This window comes from Gorilla gorilla, chromosome 11 (assembly GCF_029281585.2).
Source record: "Gorilla gorilla gorilla isolate KB3781 chromosome 11, NHGRI_mGorGor1-v2.1_pri, whole genome shotgun sequence".
Classification (NCBI taxonomy): domain Eukaryota; kingdom Metazoa; phylum Chordata; class Mammalia; order Primates; family Hominidae; genus Gorilla; species Gorilla gorilla.
The window spans coordinates 136,694,146-136,715,622 of record NC_073235.2 but is presented as its reverse complement, the minus strand read 5'-3'; the positions used below and the strand labels follow the sequence as shown (position 1 = coordinate 136,715,622).

Genomic DNA, 21,477 nt, shown 5'->3' with positions numbered 1-21,477 from the left:
TATCTGGGTGCCATGTTTGAGTCAAATTCCAGATCTGAACTTCCAAATCCTCTCCCTGATATAAAGACTTTTTGTGCTTTTAGTCAGAATTGACTCACTTTGTCTTTCAAGGCAAAACGATGGAAAGAAAGACGCAACTTATCCAAATTGTCAAAACACTTTCTTCATTAAGAACAGCAATTACATATGTGTGATCGTTAATGACATCCCCAAAGTGACATTTAACATCTTAAAATAATGCTGTTAAAAGAGTTGACTATGATGATTCTTTAAGGCATGACACGAGTTCGGGGTCGTGAATACATTTATATTCTGAAAGCCAGACTTCAGGGGCTCACAGCTATAGGGAGAGCACAGAAATATGTTATGATCAATATTTAAAGTAATATTTATGAGTACTTTCTCTCCTTTTCTAAGTAGTTCAAGAACCCCACAAAAAACGATGCTTCTTGGCAAGTTAAATTTTTCTTAATTGCCACTGATTACCATGTCTAGGTTAGCAAAATTTATATTTTTACTTTCTGAATCTTCAAAATATTTGAGATTACACTAAAGGCACAGGCATAATCAGCCCTCTATGGAACATGAATCCAGTGGTGGCAGTCAGTGACCATTTTATCAAATACCCTTAGGAAAAAAACAAAAGGGAACACCTGTCCAGCAGCCACTGAAAGACACAACACCTGTGAAAAGTAGAATGAGGATTTTAAAAAAAAGCAGAGAGAAGGACCACCTAACCCTATTCCTTTAGTCACGTGTACTGGATTCTCCCCTAGATTTCCCACTTCCAAATTGCCCTTGACTCCAGATTTCCTATCTAACAGCGACTTTTCTTTTTCCAGTAGTGTTCCAGGTGGAGGCGGGGAGGCATCTCACGACCCTCCCCTCCGCCAACATCTTCCCCAAGTCACAGGAGTGAGCATCAGGATCTGAGAAGCCTAATTCCAAGTGGTGATCTGCGGGTCTCCCCACACCAGCCCTGGGAGTTTCTTTGCTCATTTCTGCCTTGAGGGAAACAAGTCCAGTCATCAAAGAGGTGTCATGATGTATGTTTCATGGTTCATGTCACCATTTCTTGCACTGTCGTGTCTCCTGTCTACAGTTTTTCCTTCCTCTGGGATTCATTGTGACTTGGTGGGCTGAGGGCAGGGGAAAGGGGACCGTATGGAGCTAAAACGTGGCTGTAGGATACAGTCCAAGCCTTACTCTCGTCTCCTGCAACCCTCAGTCCTGAGGTCTTCTCTCCCCTGTCCTCCTACCTCTCTTAACTCCCTCCTCCCTCTGCCCACTCCTCGCTCTGTGGCGCCATCTCAGCCTCTGCCTCTTTGCTTGGCTAATTCCAATTCATCTTCTGGGTCTCAGCTTGAATATTCCCTTCCTCCATAAATCTTCCCTGATGCACTCTAGTCAAGGGTTTAAATGTCCTCTCTGTGGCCATCACAACCCCCTGCACATTCCCTAAAATTAGTGTTTCCCACACTTTTTAATTAAGGCTTTTCCATTTTCATTCTCTGCTCCCCACTCCCCCAGACGATGAGCCCTGCTCGAGGGCACAGATAGCTTCTAGCTTATTTAGCACCAAATCCCCAGGGCCCACTATCATGTGGTAGGCTCTTGGCTCATATTTGTTGAATCAGCTCTCCCAGTCCCCCTCATTCACTGCATCGCAGGCTCTCTGCGAAATTATCTACGTCACCTCTGGTCCAGCTCCCACCAAGTGATGGCGTCCAGGCCCAGCCCATGTGCCTTTGTCCATGGCTGCAGCCCCAGAACTGAGACTTCATGTTTGTGCAGCACTGACCCCCTCCTGCAAGAGGACTGCTTTTACACTATTTATTTTTATAGGTGCTAAGGGGGGGTGCTCCTTTTCATGCTGTGCTTTTCTTGCCTATGCACAATTTCCACCCATCCTTGTGCTCACTCAATTTTCCAATTTAGATCTGTGGGTAGTGTGGTGTGCGTTTTACAGAACTCTGCCAAAGTGGACTGTGGCAGGAAATGAGGTTGGTAGACTCTTGCTTCTGAAATTTATCAGAACTCAGTGATGTTCCTTTCTAACTTTTGTTCCCCTACTTAGACATTTTATGAGCACTTTTTTCATTGGTTTCTGGGGGCCGTCCGGAATATAAGTGATGATAGGGTTTAGGACACACTACCTCAAAATATGGCACCACGGCATATTGAATATTTTAAACTGAAAGAATTGGAGAAAAACCACACAATCAGGAAGGTCTCTCTGATCTGACTTTTCCTGCCCCTCTCCCCAGAAGCAGGTCATATCACCTAGGAAGGATTTTCTGACCTTCCCCTACAGCAGGTCGTAGGACCCTCATGTGAGAGGCACACTCCTTATACCTAGAGGAAAACAGTGTCCTCATCTCCAAAGACACAGGGATGCAGAGAGAAATGTGAATGCATAGGCCTTGCTAGGTTTCCCAGTTTATTACCATGGGATCATACTCTGTTTGCCCTATCCTATTTCTCCACAACCTTCCACTCTTCATTAAACCTACTATTAAAAATGTACAAGTTTGGCTGAGAACAGTAGCTAACGCCTATAATCCGGGAACTTTAGGAGGCTGAGGTGGGCGGATCACTTGAAGCCAGTAGTTCGAGACCATTCTGTCCAACATGGCGAAACCTGTCCCTACTAAAAATACAAAAATCAGCCTGGCGTGGTGGTGCACGCCTGTAATCCCAGCTACTCGGTATCCTGAGGCAGGGGAATTGCTTGAACTCGGGAGGTGGAGGTTTCAGAGAGCCAAGATTGCGCCACTGCACTCCAGCCTGGGGGACAGAGCGAGACACCATTTCCAAAAAAAAAAAAAAGGTTGTTTCTTCAGATCTTCCTTTCCTTATGAAGGCTCCTATGTCACATAAAACATATTAAATTTCTATGCTTTCCTCTTGTTACTCTGTCTTTTGTTATAGGGATCTCAGCCATGAGCCTAAGACAGGTGGAGGAAAAGATATTTTTCTTCCCTGACTGTAACAAGATAACTGAATAATTTATAAATATCAAGGAAGCCTTTTCAATGCCAAATTGCCAAAGGTCATTTTCTAGAGCCAAGTTCATGCATTTTTAAAACATCCACACAGGGCCAGGGCACAGTGGCTCATGCCTGTAATCCCAGCACTTTGGGAGGCCAAGGTGGGCAGATCACAAAGTCAGGAGTTCAAGACCAACCTGGCCAACATAGTGAAACCCCATCTCTACTAAAAATACAAAAATTAGCCAGGTGTGGTAGCGGGTGCCTGTAGTCCCAGCTACTTGGGAGGCTGAGGCAGGAGAATCACTTGAACCCAGGAGGTGGAGGTTGCAGTGAGCCGAGATCACACCACTGCACTCCAGCCTGGGCAACACAGCGAGACTCTGTCTCAAAAATAAATAAATAAATAAATAAATAATCCACATTGATCACAGATGCTGCTCAGAAAGAATGTGCTCAGGAAAGGTTTTTTCCAAGGATGGAAAACATACACGATCTTCAAATTACTTGTGAAAATATATCAATTTTGGAACAGTAGTAACAGAAAATCAGCTAAGTGCAGAGTACGCTGAAGAGGCTCTTTCTTAAAGATCTGCTGCAACTGCCTGGGCATGGTGAGGATCAGGAAAGTCTCCCCGGGTTCAGCCCATGTACTCAGCATTTTCCAGGGGTGAATGCAGCTGCAGATGTCAGGGCATAGAAAATTGTGTTCTAAATTGTTCGAGGCATCAAAGATAACGTGGGACTGCTCAAACTACCCAAGTCTAGTATGGTAGGTGAGTTAATGAGAGGTAAGCCCCCATGCACCTTGCTCCAAGGGCGCCACGCATTTCTGCTGTGAATTTGGGAGTAGGACGGGCAGTGAGAAGCTCCCCTTCTTTTGATAAACCAGCACTGGGTGGGGGAGGCATTCTCAGAGGACCGGCGCATTCAGCTCAGTGATGCCTAGAGTGGTAGGTGGCCAAACAGGGCCACGATGGCCAAACAGGGCCACGGATTCTTCCACCCACCGGGCAGGCTGTCCTTCCCACCCAGAAGCAGAGTTACATTCTCTACCCGCTCTGTCTGGGTGGGCCTGTGACTTGCTTGGACCAATAGAACGCAGCAGAAGTGACGTCATCTGACTTTCTGAGCCACGGCCTCAGGGGCCTTGCAGTACCTGCTTTTTGCAGGAACCCAGCTGCTATGTGTGGTGACACTGAGACTCCCTGCTGCTGGCCGGCCAGCCCTGCATGTGAGAATGCGTGTGGACGTCCAGACCAGCCAGCCTGGGGTCCAGCTTCCAATCACTGGATGCTTCAAGGAACAGAGGCAGCCAGCCCAGCCCAGCCCTGCCCTGCCCTGCCCTGCCCCAGGAGGGACCCACAGAATCATGGGCAAATAAATGCTTTCAGGAAACCAAGTTTCGGGATGACTTGTCACACAATTATATATAACTGATCCACTTAGAGACCTAAAATGACCCTCCTTTATTTTTTTCACAAGAAGGAAACTGAAAATGAAAATCCTGAAGGTACGAAAGCGTGGTCCAACCCGAGTTATTAACCCTACATCCCTTGTCAGCACATGGGGCCGTTAAGACTAGAAGGGTGACCAGCAGTCCCTGAAACCAAGGAGGTTCCCAGAAGGCAAAAATGCCCATGTTACAATTGGGATAGTCCTGGGCAAATGGGCACAAGCTGCTCACTCTAACTGAATGGGTACAATCTGCTCACCTTAACAGGATGGGCACAAGCTGGCACCCTAACTGGATGGGCACAAGCTGGCACTCTAAGTGGATGGGCACAGGCGGCTCACCTTAACTGGATGGGCACAAGCTGGCACCCTAACTGGATGGGCACAAGCAGCTCAGTCTAACTGGATGGGCACAAGCTGGCACCCTAACTGGATGGGCACAAGTGGCTCACCCTAACTAGCTGGGTACAATCTGCTAACCCTAACTGGATGGGCACAAGCAGCTCACTCTAACTGGATGGGCACTAGCTGGCACCCTAACTGGTTGGGCACAAGCAGCTCACTCTAACTGGATGGGCACTAGCTGGCACCCTAACTGGTTGGGTGCAGGCTGCTCACCCTAACTGGATTCCCAGGATGCAGGACTCTCAGTACTAAGATGGGGAAGTCCTGGGCAAACTACAATGAGATGGTCACCCTAGGCCCTAGGCACATTTGCCATTCTGAGTCCCTTCCTTCAGAAAAAATATATTAAAAATATTTTATGACTTAGTTGGTGTAAAACAAATACATTAATATATATGAGAACACTTTCTTTAATCTAAAAGCTCATTTTTTTCTTCTGGTTTTTAAAGAAAATATAAAGATGTTCAGGAGCCCCTGAGGTCCTGTGGGCCCTGGCACTGTGCCTGATGGAGGAGTTGGCCCCACAGCTACATCCCCATCCCAGAGACGGATCTTTGGCTTAGGTCTGAGGTTAAGGGATGAGGAAAAAGGCCAGGGGTGCCCTTTCTATCTTTTCTTTTGTGTCCAAACCTCCAAACAAATAAAAACAGGCCCCTTCCTCCCTGCATGCTTAATCTGGTTGAGGCATAACTGGGGGCTAGGAAGATTGTCTGGCTTAGTGGCTCTGGGAGAAACTCAAGCCTGATGTGGTTTCCTACAGGGCCAGGAAGAGAGCTGGATGCCGGCTCCCTGCATTCAAAGAACATATGGATGACAGCTGCTACCACTTCAGGGGTAGGGAGTGGTGGCTGGGTGGGGAGCAGCCTGCACCCCAGTTTGTGAGGGCTAGATGACCACATGAGAGAGAGAATGATCCACAGTCTGATGTGTGGATGCGTTGGGTTGATGGCTGCCTTCCTGAAGACATTAGTGTGTGGAGTGTGTGTGGTGGACCCCTGGAAACCAGAGGCTGGGGTAGGGGGCAGCCACCAGAGAAATCATGGCCAAGTCTTAGGAGTTGGGGTCAGAGGTGACAGCCAGGGACTCTCTGAAGGACCCCCTGAGTGCCCACACAATCAAGGATCAGTTTCAAACATCTGCCAGGCCAGAGGGCACGAAGCAGCCCAGAACAGCATCACTAAGAAAAGGCTTTCAGCTCCCCTTCCCATCCTGTCCCTCTGTGCTCCAGCTGTGGAGGGTCAGTCCCCACAGCTGGTGAATGGGAGCAAAGAGAGGGAACAGCCCACTGCCGACCCTCCCTGACAGCTCCATCAGCTGGGAGTGGGGCAGGGAGGAGGAGTCTCACCTCTGAATAGCAATTAATAGGCTGGCTAATATATTGAACTGCACGTTCCTATTTCTTTCTTTCTTTCTTTCTTTCTTTCTTTCTTTCTTTCTTTCTTTCTTTCTTTCTTTTTTTTGAGACGGAGTCTCGCTCTGTCGCCCAGGCTGGAGTGCAGTGGTGAGATCTCAGCTCACTGCATCCTCCATCTCCCGGGTTCAAGCAATTCTCCTGCCTCAGCCTCCCGAGTAGCTGGGACTACAGGACTACAGGCACACACCACCACACCCGGCTAATTTTTTTGTATTTTAGTAGAGATGGGGTTTCACCGTGTTGCCCAGGCTGGTCACAAACTCCTGAGCTCAGGCAATCTGCACGCCTAGGCCTCCCAAAGTGTTGGGATTACAGGCGTGAGCCACCGCGCCTGGCCACACATTCCTATTTCTAAACTGAGATGATGTTTTCTCAAATATGACAATTGTAAGATTTTCTATTTTCCTAAGAAGAGTCACAAACCGTGCTGGAGTCAGATTTAAAGGTTCCTAGAGAATAAATTTCATGGGAACAATGAAAAGCAAAAACAAAGTCATGATTGGACACTATCCCATGAATTCTGCCCGTTCAACATACTATTTACATTATTATTACACGATCTGTCCAAAAGTCATTCATTCCCCGCAAAGCAGGCTATCCCGGCAGATCTACAGTGCTTTCTTCAGCTACATTTCCTCTAGAGTAATTCACTGGTTGGCCTGAGGCCTGATCTTTACAGATGTACAGATGTGAACAGTGAAAGATCTGTGAATAATTCCTTCCTGTTGAGATACACACCAGGCATCCTTCCCTGAAATTAATCGCTGCTTCTGATCCCAAGTACACATGGATAAACCACTCACAGCAGACAGAAGACTCCATGTTTTTCTCCTTGCAGCAACACTTGAAGCACTTCTTCACCACCATGTAGAAGTAAGCGAAGACGATGAAGGGGAAGGGGATATTGAGGCGGCTGCAGTACTCCTGCACCAGGAAGTACCTCTGGAACTTCCAGACCTGGTCATTGTTCTCCTGGACGGTGCCCACCGTGTAGCTGGTGAGGGAAGAGAGAAGGCCAAGACTTAGCATTGCGCATGCCTCATCGCTAAACTGCCAAGTATGGCAATAGTGGTATTAAGCTATTACTGCAATAGCTTAAGTCCAGACAGGAGAGAAGAATCCAGACTGATACACGAGCCAAAATAACTCAGCAGGAAGTGAAAGTGATCTTCAATTCACGCTGGGTCAAAAGTGTGTCTGGCTTTTGGTGGTTTTTTTTTTTTTTTTAATCACAAAAAAATGCTCAACAAACTTTAAAATTATTTTATTTCAAGATCTTTCAATGATTCTCCTTTTTTATTCATTTCTTATGATGTTAGATACAAAGTGGTCCAAGATGTCAACACCCTTGGGACTAGCATGGTGGCCCTCATCCATGCCTAAGTGTAAACAGCCTGAGAAGAAAACAGCTTGTTAGTGTTTATCAAGAGCCTTAAAAATGTTCATCCCTTTGATCCAATGACTTTACTTCTGGGAATCTACCTTAAGAATAAGGAAATACTAAGAAAAAATATATATGTAAATGAATATATATGCATGACTGTTGGCCACCAGCACCATATGTAACAGCTGCCCCCACCCCCTACTCAAAGAGAAAGAAAGAAACTAAATGTTCATCACTAAGAAAATGTGTCACACATTACGGTTAATCAATATGATTACATTATGCAGCCATTAAAGTTATGAATAATTGTTTTATTATGGGGAAATGCTTATCATATATGTTAAGTGAAAATAATTAGGCTCAAACTTGTACTTACAACACGGTTTTGTTATGCAGATCTCAATTCACAAAGAGAAATGGATCAACCACAAATGGCGGTCACCTTGGGCATCATGTCTTGAGTGCTGTTTAGTCTCCTTTCCATTTGCTTTCCAGCATGAGGCAATGAGTATGAATTACTTCCATAATGATTAAAATGTTTATTTTGTGTCTTACTCCAAAACTGATAATGCCAAGGATTTCTCTGTTACAAATTAAACCAAAACTATAAAATAGCTAACACTTATTATAAACCAGACACTGTTCCAGCAGTCTGCTTAAATTAACTGGCTTAATCTACAAACAACTCTCTGATGTATGTCTATTATCTATGATGTCTATTATCATCTACAACGAACAGATCAGGAAATGGAGGCACAACAAAGGTAAGTGAATTGTCTGAGTCCTCCAGTTAGGAAGTGTTGAATTCGGGATTTGGAACCCGCAATCCAGCCCCACGTCTATTTGTTTCGCTGTTACATGATACCACCTCACAGAGGGGAGCAGGAAATGTTTTAAGCAATGCTCTATTTCAAAAAATGGGTTTGAGATATGCTTCATTTCAAAAGGATTTTACTGGGCCACTTGCTAGCTTAGCATTTTAGATAACTACAAAGCATATTACAATTTGCAAAGTTCAACCATCCAAGACATTTTTATTGCTAATATCAAATCATCCCTTCAAGAGCCAAAGAGGTGCAATGAACTGTTTGAAGGCGAATCCTGATGGGGGAAGCATTAAATTATCCAAATTCTGGGGAACATCCTCAATAAAGTCAGGCAGAAAAATCGATTACATATGTTATGAGACCTCATTCTTGCACCTTAGTGCATTACATTACATTAGACTTCAATGTCTTAAGCAAAAAAAAAATGTCAGATACCTACGCAAAACACTGACCAACACAGACAATGGTTATTGGCTTTGCTTAAAGTTTAGCTTTGTTTATCTTGGTGCTAATGATGAATGGAACACCTCTGCAATCTACACTAGGGCCTGGATCCCATGTAAGGCAGACTTGTAGCAAGTGCCTCTTGAACAGGGTGAGATCCTTAAAAGAAAAGGATTTCTGTTTATTAAACATCTCCTCCATGTAAGCTCCTATGCTAGGCATGTAAATTGGTTGGTTGACTGATCCTCACATCAACCCTGAGTGGTAGATTACTTAGGTGAAAAACAGCCAGGACTGGGATGTATTATAGTGCAGCCAGTCAAATCTAGCAGCCAGCCTGGTGTTTCTTCCAAATGTAGGTCAGGCTGCTTTGAGGCTAATAGCAAGCATCATCATCCACCCTTTCTAGTCTGCAGCTGGTTCTGTTGCCTACAAAATGCACTGAATGTTTCTGCGGCTGCAATGAGACAAGTGTGCATGCAGCAGCCCCCGATTAGGGAAGTTCAGGCTAAGAACTTGCCAGAAATCAGTTTACTACTTGGGCCAGAACAACTATTACCATTCAAATTATTGTCCCTAGAAGTAACTTGAAATATTCGAGTTTGGGGAATTTAACCTAAAAATAAGAAGAGATGAATGTGAAAATATTTTAAGCAATGTTGTATTTCCAAAAAAGAAATAGATGCTCTATTTCAAAAAAGGAAATATAAATCTTCGACTATATATCTAGTCAAAAAATGGATTATACTGACTTCCCAAAACTCTAACAACAAAGAAAAAATCAAAACAACTGCATCCATTTTTGTGCATTGATGTTGTTTTCCGAGGTATTATTCCAAAGGAAGCAATAAGTCCTATTGAAAGGAGAAACTTCCAGGATGCTCAGAGCAGGGGAAAGCATTCTCTCTGGCAAGTGGGCCCCCCATCTTCCTCAGAGAGCTCAGAGTGGAAACGCAGCCCACAAGAGTCCAAGTAGGAAGAGATTTATTGCACCATGGCTTAAGTGGCCACTTGGAGTGAGGGAAAAACATATCTTCTAGCTCATCTAAAATAGGGATTGGAAAACTGCAACTTGGGACCAAGCCAAGCCCCCCACCTGTTTTTGTACAGTCCATGAGCTAAGAATGGCTTTTACAAAGCAGGGAGGTGCAGGCGGGTACAGCATCACTGAATACTGCTTCTTTTGACACATCTGACCAATGACCCTAGCTGGCCCTTACAGAGAAAGTCTGTGATCCCTGAGCTACAGTGCACGTAGGCCAGTGCCCATGAATAAGGTTTTGTGTTTGTATCATTCCCTACTTTTAAAGAGCTCTGCCTCATAGGTCACCGATCATTTGTTCCTCAGGACAACTGGGTTGACTGCACGGCCCCTCCTGCTGGAAGAGTAGCTTCCTCTGTACCTCAAGGGCAAAGGTGGATCCAGTGAGCAGCAATGCTTTCCAAGACAAATAGCAAGAACCCTTATGGGCATCCCAGGGGGTGTGAGTGAACCAGCTGATAACTGGACATTAATACCCAAAAGCCGTTTTGCATAAATAATGCATATTCAGGATTGGCTAGGCTGAGATTTATTTATACACCGAGGTACAGCTGACCCATATGGCAGCAGCTTCCAAAATGTTCTTTTTCTCTCAAGTCACTCCAGGACTCAGCCAAATAGACATGAGGGTTCTCCAGAGGGGGGCTCCTAATGGAGCGATGCTTCCACCTGCTTTCCTAAAACAATGTTTATATTCTGTAGACATTGTTTTCAAATTCTGTAAAGGGGAGACTGAACTCTGCAGAAAAGGATTTTCTGTGCCAGCACGTGCACACCCCCTCAGCAAAGCAAGCATCGTAGCGGCTTAGAGACCATCTCTCATGCCCAGGGTCTCACCCGCCCCATCTGAGATGGTTCTCAAAGTCTCCTTGACAACCAGTGGCCATCTGGTGTTGTCCCTGAGAGAATTCTGCAATTTTCCCTTTGTGCATCTCCAGCGATATCTTGTGCCCTTGGCGTCCTGTCCCTGGCAAACACCCAGCTGGCTGGAGACATGCAGTGACAGCTGAGGTCCATCTCTTGAAACCAGCTGAGCAGGAGAGGAGGAGGAAGGAGAGGCCATGCAGAGGGACAGCAGTTCAGAAACTCACTGAGAGTAGAAATGGTACCAAGAGGGAACAGACGTTTAGAATTCAGATCACTTTGTACATAAACGAAGTCCAGAAGTACCTTAAAAGAATAACACACCATGACCACGGAATAGGATGACTAAATATTAAGAACATTGATGTCATTCATCTTTTGTACAATGCATCATAATACTAGATCAAAAGGAAAAATAGCATTTCAATAACTGCTAGAAATCTTCTGGCAACATATAACATCCTTTTCTGATTAGGAAGAGAAAGAGAAAGGAGCTTAATAAACAAAAAAGAGGAGGAACTTTCCATGACATGATAAAAAGAAAAAAAAAAGAACAGTAATTCAGTAAGGAGACTCATTCCAGAATAAATAAGGAAAACTTTAATAACCTTCCTACATACCAAAAAGTAGTCACTGAAAAAACATAATAGAAAAAGTACCTTACTTTTTTCCCCCTACCATAAGTGGCTGGAAACAAATTAACAAGGAATCTGCCAGATCCATATGAAAAAGACCATAAAACTTTACTGGGAAATTATATATGTTTGAATAAATGAAAATCATAGCATTTCTTCTCAATAGTAAGATGCCAAATTCCCTTAAATGAGTCTAGAAACCTAACATCACCGTAATAATATTCACAAGAATTTTTGGGGGAAGGAGAAAGAAGAAAGAATTCACAAGATAAGCCTTAGGCTCCTCTGTACAATTAAATATACAAGAAATGCCAGAAAAGTTTTGAATAAGAATAATGAGGGAAACTTGTACAACAGATGTTAGAACGCCTAGAAAAAAAAAAAATACTTCAGTAATCAAAGCCATTTGGTAGTAAAAACCAAAATACAAAGACAGATCCACAGAACAGAATGCAAAGTCTGCAAAAAATTTACAAGGAAAAAGTAGATGCTAAAACAATGGCAGAATTTTCAAATACACTGAAATACAAGAAACTTGTCAGCTAATTCCCTATCAGATGGACACCTCCTCCAAACTTTGCATAGATTTCATGGATTTTTCCTTTGTCGCTCCTTCCCCAGCACACAGGCAGTATCTAGGCAGTACTGCCCCATGGCCCGTGGTGACACTAACTTTTTGCTCTTTCTGATGCGCTGGTGTGTATGTTAAACTGTGTAACACATCCTGGTTCCCCTCTCATTCTGCAACATCAAAAAAGCAGGTACAAAGCCAACAACAGCCGGCAGTAAGAGATGACAAGCGATTGGATCACACTGATTTTGGAATTGATAATTCAGGTTAGTATATTGCTAACAGAGTAACCAACTAAGACTGTGCCATATACTTGCACGAAGACCCATGACATTTCTCTTCAACTTCAGGAAAAAGTCCAAATTCTTTAATATACCATAAAAGACTCTCCATAACCTAGCCCCTGCCTACATTTCCACCCTCCCCGGCTGCTGATTCCTCCCCAGACTAACATTATCTCCCCTGCTTCTACCTCTCCTACCAACACCTGGGGCTCTGGGTACATGATCTTTCAAGCAAACATCACCTCCATCTAGCTGCTGCTGCAGATCCTAGGCTCCCCCAGCCAACAATCTCACAATTAATAACTCCCTCCTCTGCAAATAGCCTCTCCATGCTGTTTGTATTACATTATATTATATATATTATATTCATATGTTTCCATGTCATCTCTTCCCTTAACAGCAGGGACTTAACCTTTCTCTGCCTCCCACTCCTTATGTGTAAAATGGCAATAAGGCTGCACCTGAGGCAGGTTAGATGAGGTGGTCAGAGCCTCCCTTGACAGGAAACAAGAAACTTGTCAAACTGATGAAGAGAACAAACTGCCTAACAGTGCACAGACCGCATCCTGAGCTCGTGGTTAGAACACCCTACAGCAAAAAGGCAGGAGCAGAAGAGAAAAATCCCCACATTTGCACAAGCACAGAAACCCGTGATTAGTGTCCTTGGGCTGACCTGTGCTCATTATAATAGTAAAAAACACATCCCCGGGTGGAGATTTAAAATGCTTATAAGACATGTGATGGATGTACTAGCATGTACAGCCACTGCACATGTGGACCTAAGAAACCACTCCTAACATGCTTAATAGCAACAGCCCTTACCACCCCTTCATGAATAATCATGCAAATTTCCCATAAAAGGAGATCCCCCAGTATTAGACAGAGCTGTCTTGCCTTTGAGTGGCCCGTTCTGACCAGCTGCTAGAGTGTACTTTGGCTTTGCAGTCAACTCTCTTGCTTGCTTTTGCTTTTGACTCACTTTCAAATTCTTTTCTGTCCCAAAGTCAAGAACCTGAACTAGCCCACCGGCTACAGACCTACACAGAAATGAGTAATAATTAAATGAGGCAACCCCTGTAAAGCACTTGAACCTGTGCCCAGCATGGGAAAGCTTCAATAAATATTAGCCATTGTTACTATTACAATTATCTGCGCTCTTCTTTCTATTCTTTTCACCCCAATTCAATAACCTCCCTTAGACTGTTCACGCAGCACTCAAACCTTTAGTTTGTATCAGGTCATTATTTTCTTCCTTCTACTTTTCTGCATGTTTATATTACTCCTAAGATCTGAAAAACATTTTTAGAAATTATTCTACAGCAGGACATGTTTGACGAGTCCTTTTCAGAACTGCCTGGGGTGAACTTATCTTCAGGACACAATGCTTATAAATGCCCTAGCTCCTGGTAAGTCGACCTGGAGCCATTTACTGACTTTAAATTCACTTCCTGCTGCTGATAAGCCACACAGGCCCTGTGATCGATAATTTTAATGTAGAATAATCACAGATGTTCACGTCCATTTCCTTTCTCTGTTGAATACCATCTAGAGAGCACTCCAATACTCCTTCAGAATTCCCAAAGGTACATTTCCATTGCAGTTAATAAGGTTGCCATTGTGTATGGTTAAGCTTTTAAATGAGTATTTTGATGTAGTGCCAGGGAAGGGTCACAGCGTGGGGCCATCTGCTCACAGAGTAAGCCCTGAACAACTTTAACAGTGTTCCAAGGATTTAACCTAAGGATAACAACACAGCGTCTCTCGCTGTTCTGGTGTCCCCAGACAGGTATTAGCCAGGAAAAGGCCTCTGGTTTAAGCCGGAGCTAATCGAGGAGGTTCCCCAAGGACAGAGATGTTGCAAGCTGTCACACTTAAGCACTGACTGGGGCAACAGTAGGATGTGATGCAGTGGCTCTGGCCTCGTGGGGAAGAGACCTGAGTTAAGCCAGATAACGCGCGGCCAGGACCACAGACGCTGAGCTGCTGGGACTTCATCTCCTTCACCTGAAAGTGACAGACGAGGCTCCCATTTCGCTCAGCTCCAAATTCAATCATTTCTTTATCAAAATGCAGGTAATGGATTACAAAAGTGCCCGGTTCTCATGAATGGCTCCTTCAGACAGCTCACGTGCATAGATTCAAGAAAGCTCTAAATATTTTACCATGTGCCTCGCTGAGATTTACCAAGTTAGCATAACTCAAAGGCCATGGTTTTAGGAGCTGTTGGTCTTTTTGTTTAATGTCTGTAAATATAGTTAGTGGTGAGTTCTTACAGGACTATCCAGTGTAGCTATGACATCTTATCACTGTAAAGAAAAGCCTGAAGCCATCCCACTTCGCCCTCGCCTTTGCTTCAGGTTTTGGGATTGGTCTGTTTTGCTCCCTCTCTTGTGGAGACATAATCACCCATAACCTGCTGCTTCCCTCTGCAGCTCAGATGTTGGCCCCTCTGACGTTTGGACACTATTTGGACATCATGACATTGGCTGGCTGCCTGTGAGTCAGACAGGCTTCTGGATCCTCAAGTCCCTCCCTGCCACCAGCTAGGTGGTGAGGGAGAGTTTCACCATCCCTCCTTAGGGCCATGTGGAACTAGCAGCCACATAATCTTCATGGCCCAGGCACCTGGCACAGAGCAGATGTTAAACCTTTATGTGATGGTTCTCTTGCTGATTTGTTACTCACCATTGGTGCTTCTCGGTATATAATACACCAGGAAGCTAAGCTCCTAATAACTAAATAATGAACTAAACATGGGTAAGAACCCATTTTTTTCATCCATTGAATAAACCCACAAAGTGACAGGTGCTGAGATGGCGGGCACAATCTTCACCCTCCAGAGTTCACCATTCTCAAGGACAGAAGGTTGTTACCATGCAAGTAAAAGAGTGCCGTAGGGGCTCAAAGAGTCTCTGTGTGAAGTGGGGAGGCCATCAGGTACCACCCTGGCAAAAGATGATTCCTGGCTCTGTAAAGGGCAAGCAGGAAGAGAAGTTCAGGATGGAACAAGCAATCCAGACAGAGGACAGGTATGTGCAAAGCATCAGGCATAGCAGATCACCCTGTTTAAAGAGGAGCATATGGGAGGCCTGCCGGGGGGACAGAGAGCAGGGGATGAGCATGGTGGGGAAGCTGAGAAGACTGAAATTTATCCTGAATGCTGTAGGGAAATATTGAAATCCTTCCAGAATTTTAAGCAGAACAATGACTGTGTTAGTCCATTTTCACACTGACGATAAAGACATACCCAAAACTGGGCAATTTACAGAAAAAAAAAAAAAAGAGGTTTAATGGACTCACAGTTCCACGTGGCTGCGGAGGCCTCACAATCATGATGGAAGGCAAGGAGGAGCAAGTCACGTCTTACGTGGATGGCAGCAGGCAAACAGAATGAGAGCCAAGTAAAAGCGGTTTCCCCTTATAAAACCATCAAATCTCGTGAGACGTATTCACTACCATGAGAACAGTATGGGGGAAACTGCCCCCATGATTCGATTATCTCCAACTGGGTCCCTCCCACAACATGAGGGAATTATGGGAGCTACCATTCAAGATGAGATTTGGGTGGGGACACAGCCAAACTATATCAGTGATGTTTTAGAAACATCACTTTCGGTCACAGTGTAAAGAAGACTGGAGTGGACTGGAGAAGGACATCTCTGGACACTGGGAGACCAGATGGCCACACACTGCTCAGCCCCTTTGCTATGTGATGTCCCCAGAGGTATGTGCTTCCACACAGCCCTGCTCACGGGGAGGCCACTGGACAAATGAGGCAGGTGACCCTCATCTGTAGTCCTTGAGCATCTTGGAATCTCAGGGCTCTATTTGACAAGTGTCTTTTCCTTATATTCTTTTCTAAATTATGAATGTAATGTGTGATCATTGTAACCAGCAAAGTATATATTTGATTTTTAAAGTCCATGTTTTTATTTTTAGAAAACAATATTATGCCATAAAATTAATTTGCAATTTGTTTTTTATATTTAAAAAATACCATCCTTTCAAGTTAATAGATATAGATCAACCTTTGTCTTTTAAGAGCGGCATAATATTCCGCAGTGTGGATACAGCACACTTTCTTTAGCCTCTCCCTAGTGATAGACATCAAATAGTGATCTAATAAACATCTTTGTACATACACCTTTAGGATAGATTCCCAGATGTGAGAGAGTTCTGACAGAGGTTTGCATGTTTTTCCTTTAATAACTATTTTCGAAGTACTTTCCTAAGAATGGGAAGCGAGTCAGGTTCCCAGTAGCAATGTCCATTTCCCAGCATCATCCCAACACCAGAGACTCCCTTTAACTTTCGTTCATCTGCTGGGTTTAAAACAGCGTTTCATTGTTTCCATCTGAACTTTCCTATCCACAAGATTAAGTCCTTTTTTATATGCTTATTGGCCATTGGACTTTTCTTTCTCTGAATTATTTATTTTCTCTGACAAGTTTTCTATGGGTTGTCTTTCTCTTATAAATTCACAGGAGCTCTTTCTATATTAGGAGATAAAAGCCTTTGTTCATTATATGCATTGCAAACATTTCCCCTAATTTATCAATTATATAAAATTGTTTTATATATTCAAATATGTTTATCTTCTCATTCAGAGTTTCTAGGTTTCTGGTTTTGAATAAAGAGTTCCCTTCCACCCGAAGGTTTAACAGATAATGTATTAAATGTGCGTATTTGTTGGTTAGTTTTCTTTCTGACCGTGATGGGATTTGTGCACTTAAAATGCTGATATACCTTGAAGGAACAATATAAAACCAAGGCTCTCCCACTGAAACTACCACTGGGGCTCTTTGAAACCCTCCTAAGAAAGATGGAGAGGAAATGAAAAACATCATTTTCCAAATATATAAAGGAGAATTACCAATATTAGTCCCTCCAACCTCATCAGGCATGAGCCCTAAAGGAGAGTCACTCTCCAGTCTCTGCTCTTTGTATTCTGATTTAAACTGAAAAATTTAAAACAGTAATTAACTAAAATCTGAGTCCTGTAATCCTAGAATCCATACCACTAAGCCCCATAACATATAAGGCACTTTGGAGATGAGTTAAACTACATTTCCGTCACCAGTGGGTGATATTGGTACCAACCTCATGGAGCTCCAAAGAGCTTGCTAAATGGATGCCAAATATGCAGTCTGGATTTGATGAAGATTGTCACAGGTGCTTGTCTTCAGTGTCAAATAAACTCAAGGCACAGCTTATATTTTTAATATGGTCCCTTTAAAAAGGCCCCACTCCCTCCAGTCCACCAATCCCCCAAAAGATCTCTAAAGTATGTTCCTCAAGGGTGGGACCTTTGCGATGCTCCCAGCACCTCCAGCCTGGCATGGGGCTTGGCCCAGGGTGGACATCAGTGAACATGTGACTGAACACATACCCAAACATGGCGACCAGCAAGTTGACCAGCAGGATGTTGGTGGATAACATGTAGATGCACACCAGGGGGATGGTGATCCACTCGGGGAACCGGGGCAGGTTGTGCTCATCCAGCTCCACGCACAGTGGCTTGGACTCGTTCCCAGTGAAGGTGCAGTGGGCAAAGTCATACGTGGTACCTGAGGATGCAGAAACCAATAGGCAAAGTGAGGGCCCTCTGGAGGGGTGAGAGCGATGGCATTCCCAGGGCCACAAGAACATGTCAGTGGTCATGAAATGTCTTAGGCCTTCTTCTAAGGCACTTTGTCCAAACAAGTCATAGTCCTTAGAATCACCTGTTCATCCACTCAATGCATATTTACTGAGCAGCTACTAAGAACAAGGGGCTTTGTTAAGATCAAGATAAAAGGAAGGGCCAAGTGAACATGTTCTTTGCCCTCAAGAACGTTCCAGCCTCTTTGGATAGGCAGATAATCAACCACACACATTTAAAGTCTCAGTCCATGTAAAGTGCTAAGAAGGACACGCACAGTGCTCTGAGAAGCATAAACTGAGACAACTCATCCAGGAGCAGCTTCCCCAGAAGGAAGGGTCTCAGAACTGAGAGCAGAGGATGAGCAGCAGGAACATGAACTAATGGGGAGGCTGGGAGCCTAGGGCACCCCACAGAGGCAACAGCACGTGCAAAGGCCCTGTGGTGGGGGGTGTAAACATCAGTGGAAATGGGAGACTAAGATGTGCATGGAGCAGACATATTAATTTTTTACATCTTTTTTTTTTTTTTTCCAGACAGATTCTCACTCTGATGCCGAGGCTGGAGTGCAGTGGCACTATCTCGGCTCACTGCAACTTCTACCTCCCAGGTTCAAGTGATTCTCCTGTCTCAGCCTCCCGAGTAGCTGGGACTATAGGCGCACGCCACCATGCCCAGCTAATTTTTGTATTTTTAGTAGAGACAGGGTTTCACCATGTTGACCAGGCTGGTCTTGAACTCTTGTCCTTAGGTGATCCGTCTGCCTCGGCCTCCCAAAGTGCTGGGATTACAGGCATAAGCCACCATCCCCGGCCTATTTTTAAAATCTTTACACTGAAGTGATGGGAAGCCACGAGGCTGTTTTAAGCAGAGGAATGACACATCAGATTCCCTTTTCCAAAGAATCGCTCTGGCAGCAGCACAGATCAGAAGGGGCTCGAGGGGAAGGAAGGTGAGGAGGTTGTGCCTAAGACTCAGGCAGGCAAGCGATGAGGATGGCTCATGGGGTGGCAGTGGTGATGGAAAAAACAGATTTCAAGAAAACATTTAGGAGATTAAAAATCAACAAAACTAGTGGATGAATTGAATAGAGGGGAATGAAATCTGAGAAGGTGTTAAGGAAAACAATGAGGCTTCTGACAGCTCTGTTCACACAACTGTGTGGACGGTGGCAGCAGACCTTCACAGGAGGGCATCGGGGGAAGTTTGGGTCTGGAAGTGGGCATCAAGACCCTTTTATTAGGATGTGCCAAGGTGCGTCTGAGAAATCTCAGAGGAGGGGGCAGTGGGTACAAACGTCTGGCCTCTGAGAGCTGCTCCGTGCCAGAGATCCTCATCTGAGCATGTGTGGGGTCACACCGGCCAGTGAGAGGCCCTGTAGAGAAGATGGTGCTTTACCAGTTGTGCCCATGAAACAGAGACAGCAAAATGGAGTCACTTCCCGGGGGCACACAGCACATGAGTGGCTACCCTGGATCTGAACCCCGCCTGCCAATTCCTCTTTAGATCCCCATGGAACTAAAATGACGGACGTGGAGGGTTGTTATGAGGATGAAATGCGTCTGCTTCTGTAAAGCGGCAGGCACAGTGTGCAGACTGGGAGTGACAATACCAAGGTGCCTTTCCACCACTGCAGGGGAAAAGAGCTGTTTCTAAGGTCTTGGAAGAGGCTTCAGCAGATGGGGCCAGAGAGACTTACGAGGCCAGGAGGATAACAGAGAAAACAACAGGAACAGAGAACTGTGACCAGGAGGAGCAGGCTCTGGCTCAGGGAAACAATCAGGATGGTTTTATCGTGGTAGGGCAGGAAATGACAAGCCAAGGCTATTGTCAGCATCCTAAAGATGCTTCAGCCCGTCCATCCAAAACACACAATTTACACAGCCCCTCACTTTCCTCCTGTAAATCGGGTGTGGGCAAATTAAAACCATCTGTGCCACCATCAGCCTGCCTCCAAAAACCAGTTGGCAGTGGGCTAACGCACGCCAGAAGTCTAAATTCCAGGTTCCAATGTGGATTTTCCAATGTTGCTCTTTTTGAAAGAAATGGGAGCCCAGCCACTCTGTTACATCTATGAGTACAACTCACAACCCTGGTTTCTAAACTAGTAAGTCTTGTTGCCTTCAATTGCCACGTTGTTAATTGAAAATATCAGAATCACTATTTTTAAAAAGGTTTAAAAATTGAAATGTTGGGCACCATCTGCAAGGCTGATGTAAAATCTTGCTTAAGAGCAAAGAAGAGGTTTTGAGGAGTGAGTTTTACTCTGTCATGTTGGACTCCGTTTCACGCGTGTGCTTCTGAAGTGCGGTCTCCGGGGCAGCCCTGGGGGTTGGTTCAGGGAGCAAATGCCTCCTCCAAGCTGTTTCCACCTGAGCCAAGTCAGGCTTACCGTCCACGTCACTGGGCACCTGGCCGAACATGGCCAGGTAGGGCTCGTAGATGACCGAACGGAATATCCACCTCCAGCGCTGCTCATTCTGCCTAAGGATCCCTTGCCTGGCCACGCCGAAGGCCACCATCCACACCGCAAAGAGGAACAGGAAGAAGAACACATCGATCAGCTGTCGGGGGAGGACAGGAGAGCGGAGTCAGGACCGTGCCCACAGTCGGCAAGTCCCCCCGGCCCGGCCGTCCTCAGTGGACCATGGAGAAGAGCAGCGGTTCCAGGGCTCAGAGCATCTAAGTCACCCAGAGTTCACTGACTAATTGACAAAAGTGGTCATCATCATCTTTGGATCTTAAGACATCTGTCTTCCAGAGTTAAAACCGGTTTTATGCATTTTTGCTTGCTGATGTCCAAACCAGCCCAGCAACAGCAGATTTCTGAGTGGGAGCCCAGCTCTAGAGCAAAGGAGGAATCTAAGTTTTGGAGGACCTCTCTGTCCCTATACCTCATGATTTTGATACACTTTTAACCCCAAAATTATTTTTGTAGTTTGTTGCTTTATTTGCTTGTTTGGAAAACAAAAGCTATCCTTATTAGACAAGAATGGACCGTTTAATTTTTTTTTAATTTTGTGCACACATAGCATGACTTCATGGTGACTGGATGTCCCAGAAATGCTTTGAATTAAAACCACAAACTCAAAGAACCTCAGTGCTGGAATGGAGCTTCCAGATGAGCTCATCTCAATGCTCATCTGATTTAAAGACAGAAACAGTGGAGGTTTGGGTCATCTGGAAAACAAGTTTAGGAAAGCAACACCATCCATGTGTAATTCTTTCTATTATGTGTATATAACGAGACTGCTATAGCCTTTCCCTGTATCTATATTACACAGTTACATGATTCAGGTTCCAATCCTCACTATGCATCTAGCTCACTGCTTGTCTCTAGACATAGTCCTCCTTGGACTCAACTGTCTCCAGGTATCAAATTGGCGTAAAAGTCCCTCCCCTGCCTACACTCTTAGCAAACTGTCAAGACTCAAATGAAAGTAACTTGTGAAGTATAAAATCTAAGTAAGTATGAGGTTATTTGTTAACAATGCACTAAATGACACTGTTTGCCCTCACAA

At 44.7% G+C, this 21,477-nt stretch overlaps 1 protein-coding gene across 1 annotated transcript in view; it reads right to left on the bottom strand.

Moving 5' to 3' along the window:
- TRPM8 (transient receptor potential cation channel subfamily M member 8) overlaps positions 1 to 21,477 on the bottom strand; it is a 92,857-nt gene that overhangs the window by 16,450 nt on the left and 54,930 nt on the right. Inside the window, exons 17-19 of the mRNA XM_055379835.2 lie at positions 20,349 to 20,520; positions 17,705 to 17,882; positions 7,068 to 7,258 (exon numbers count right to left, since the gene is read on the bottom strand). Coding sequence (XP_055235810.2) covers positions 7,068 to 7,258; positions 17,705 to 17,882; positions 20,349 to 20,520 — 541 coding nt within the window. The remainder of the gene's footprint in view (positions 1 to 7,067; positions 7,259 to 17,704; positions 17,883 to 20,348; positions 20,521 to 21,477) is intronic.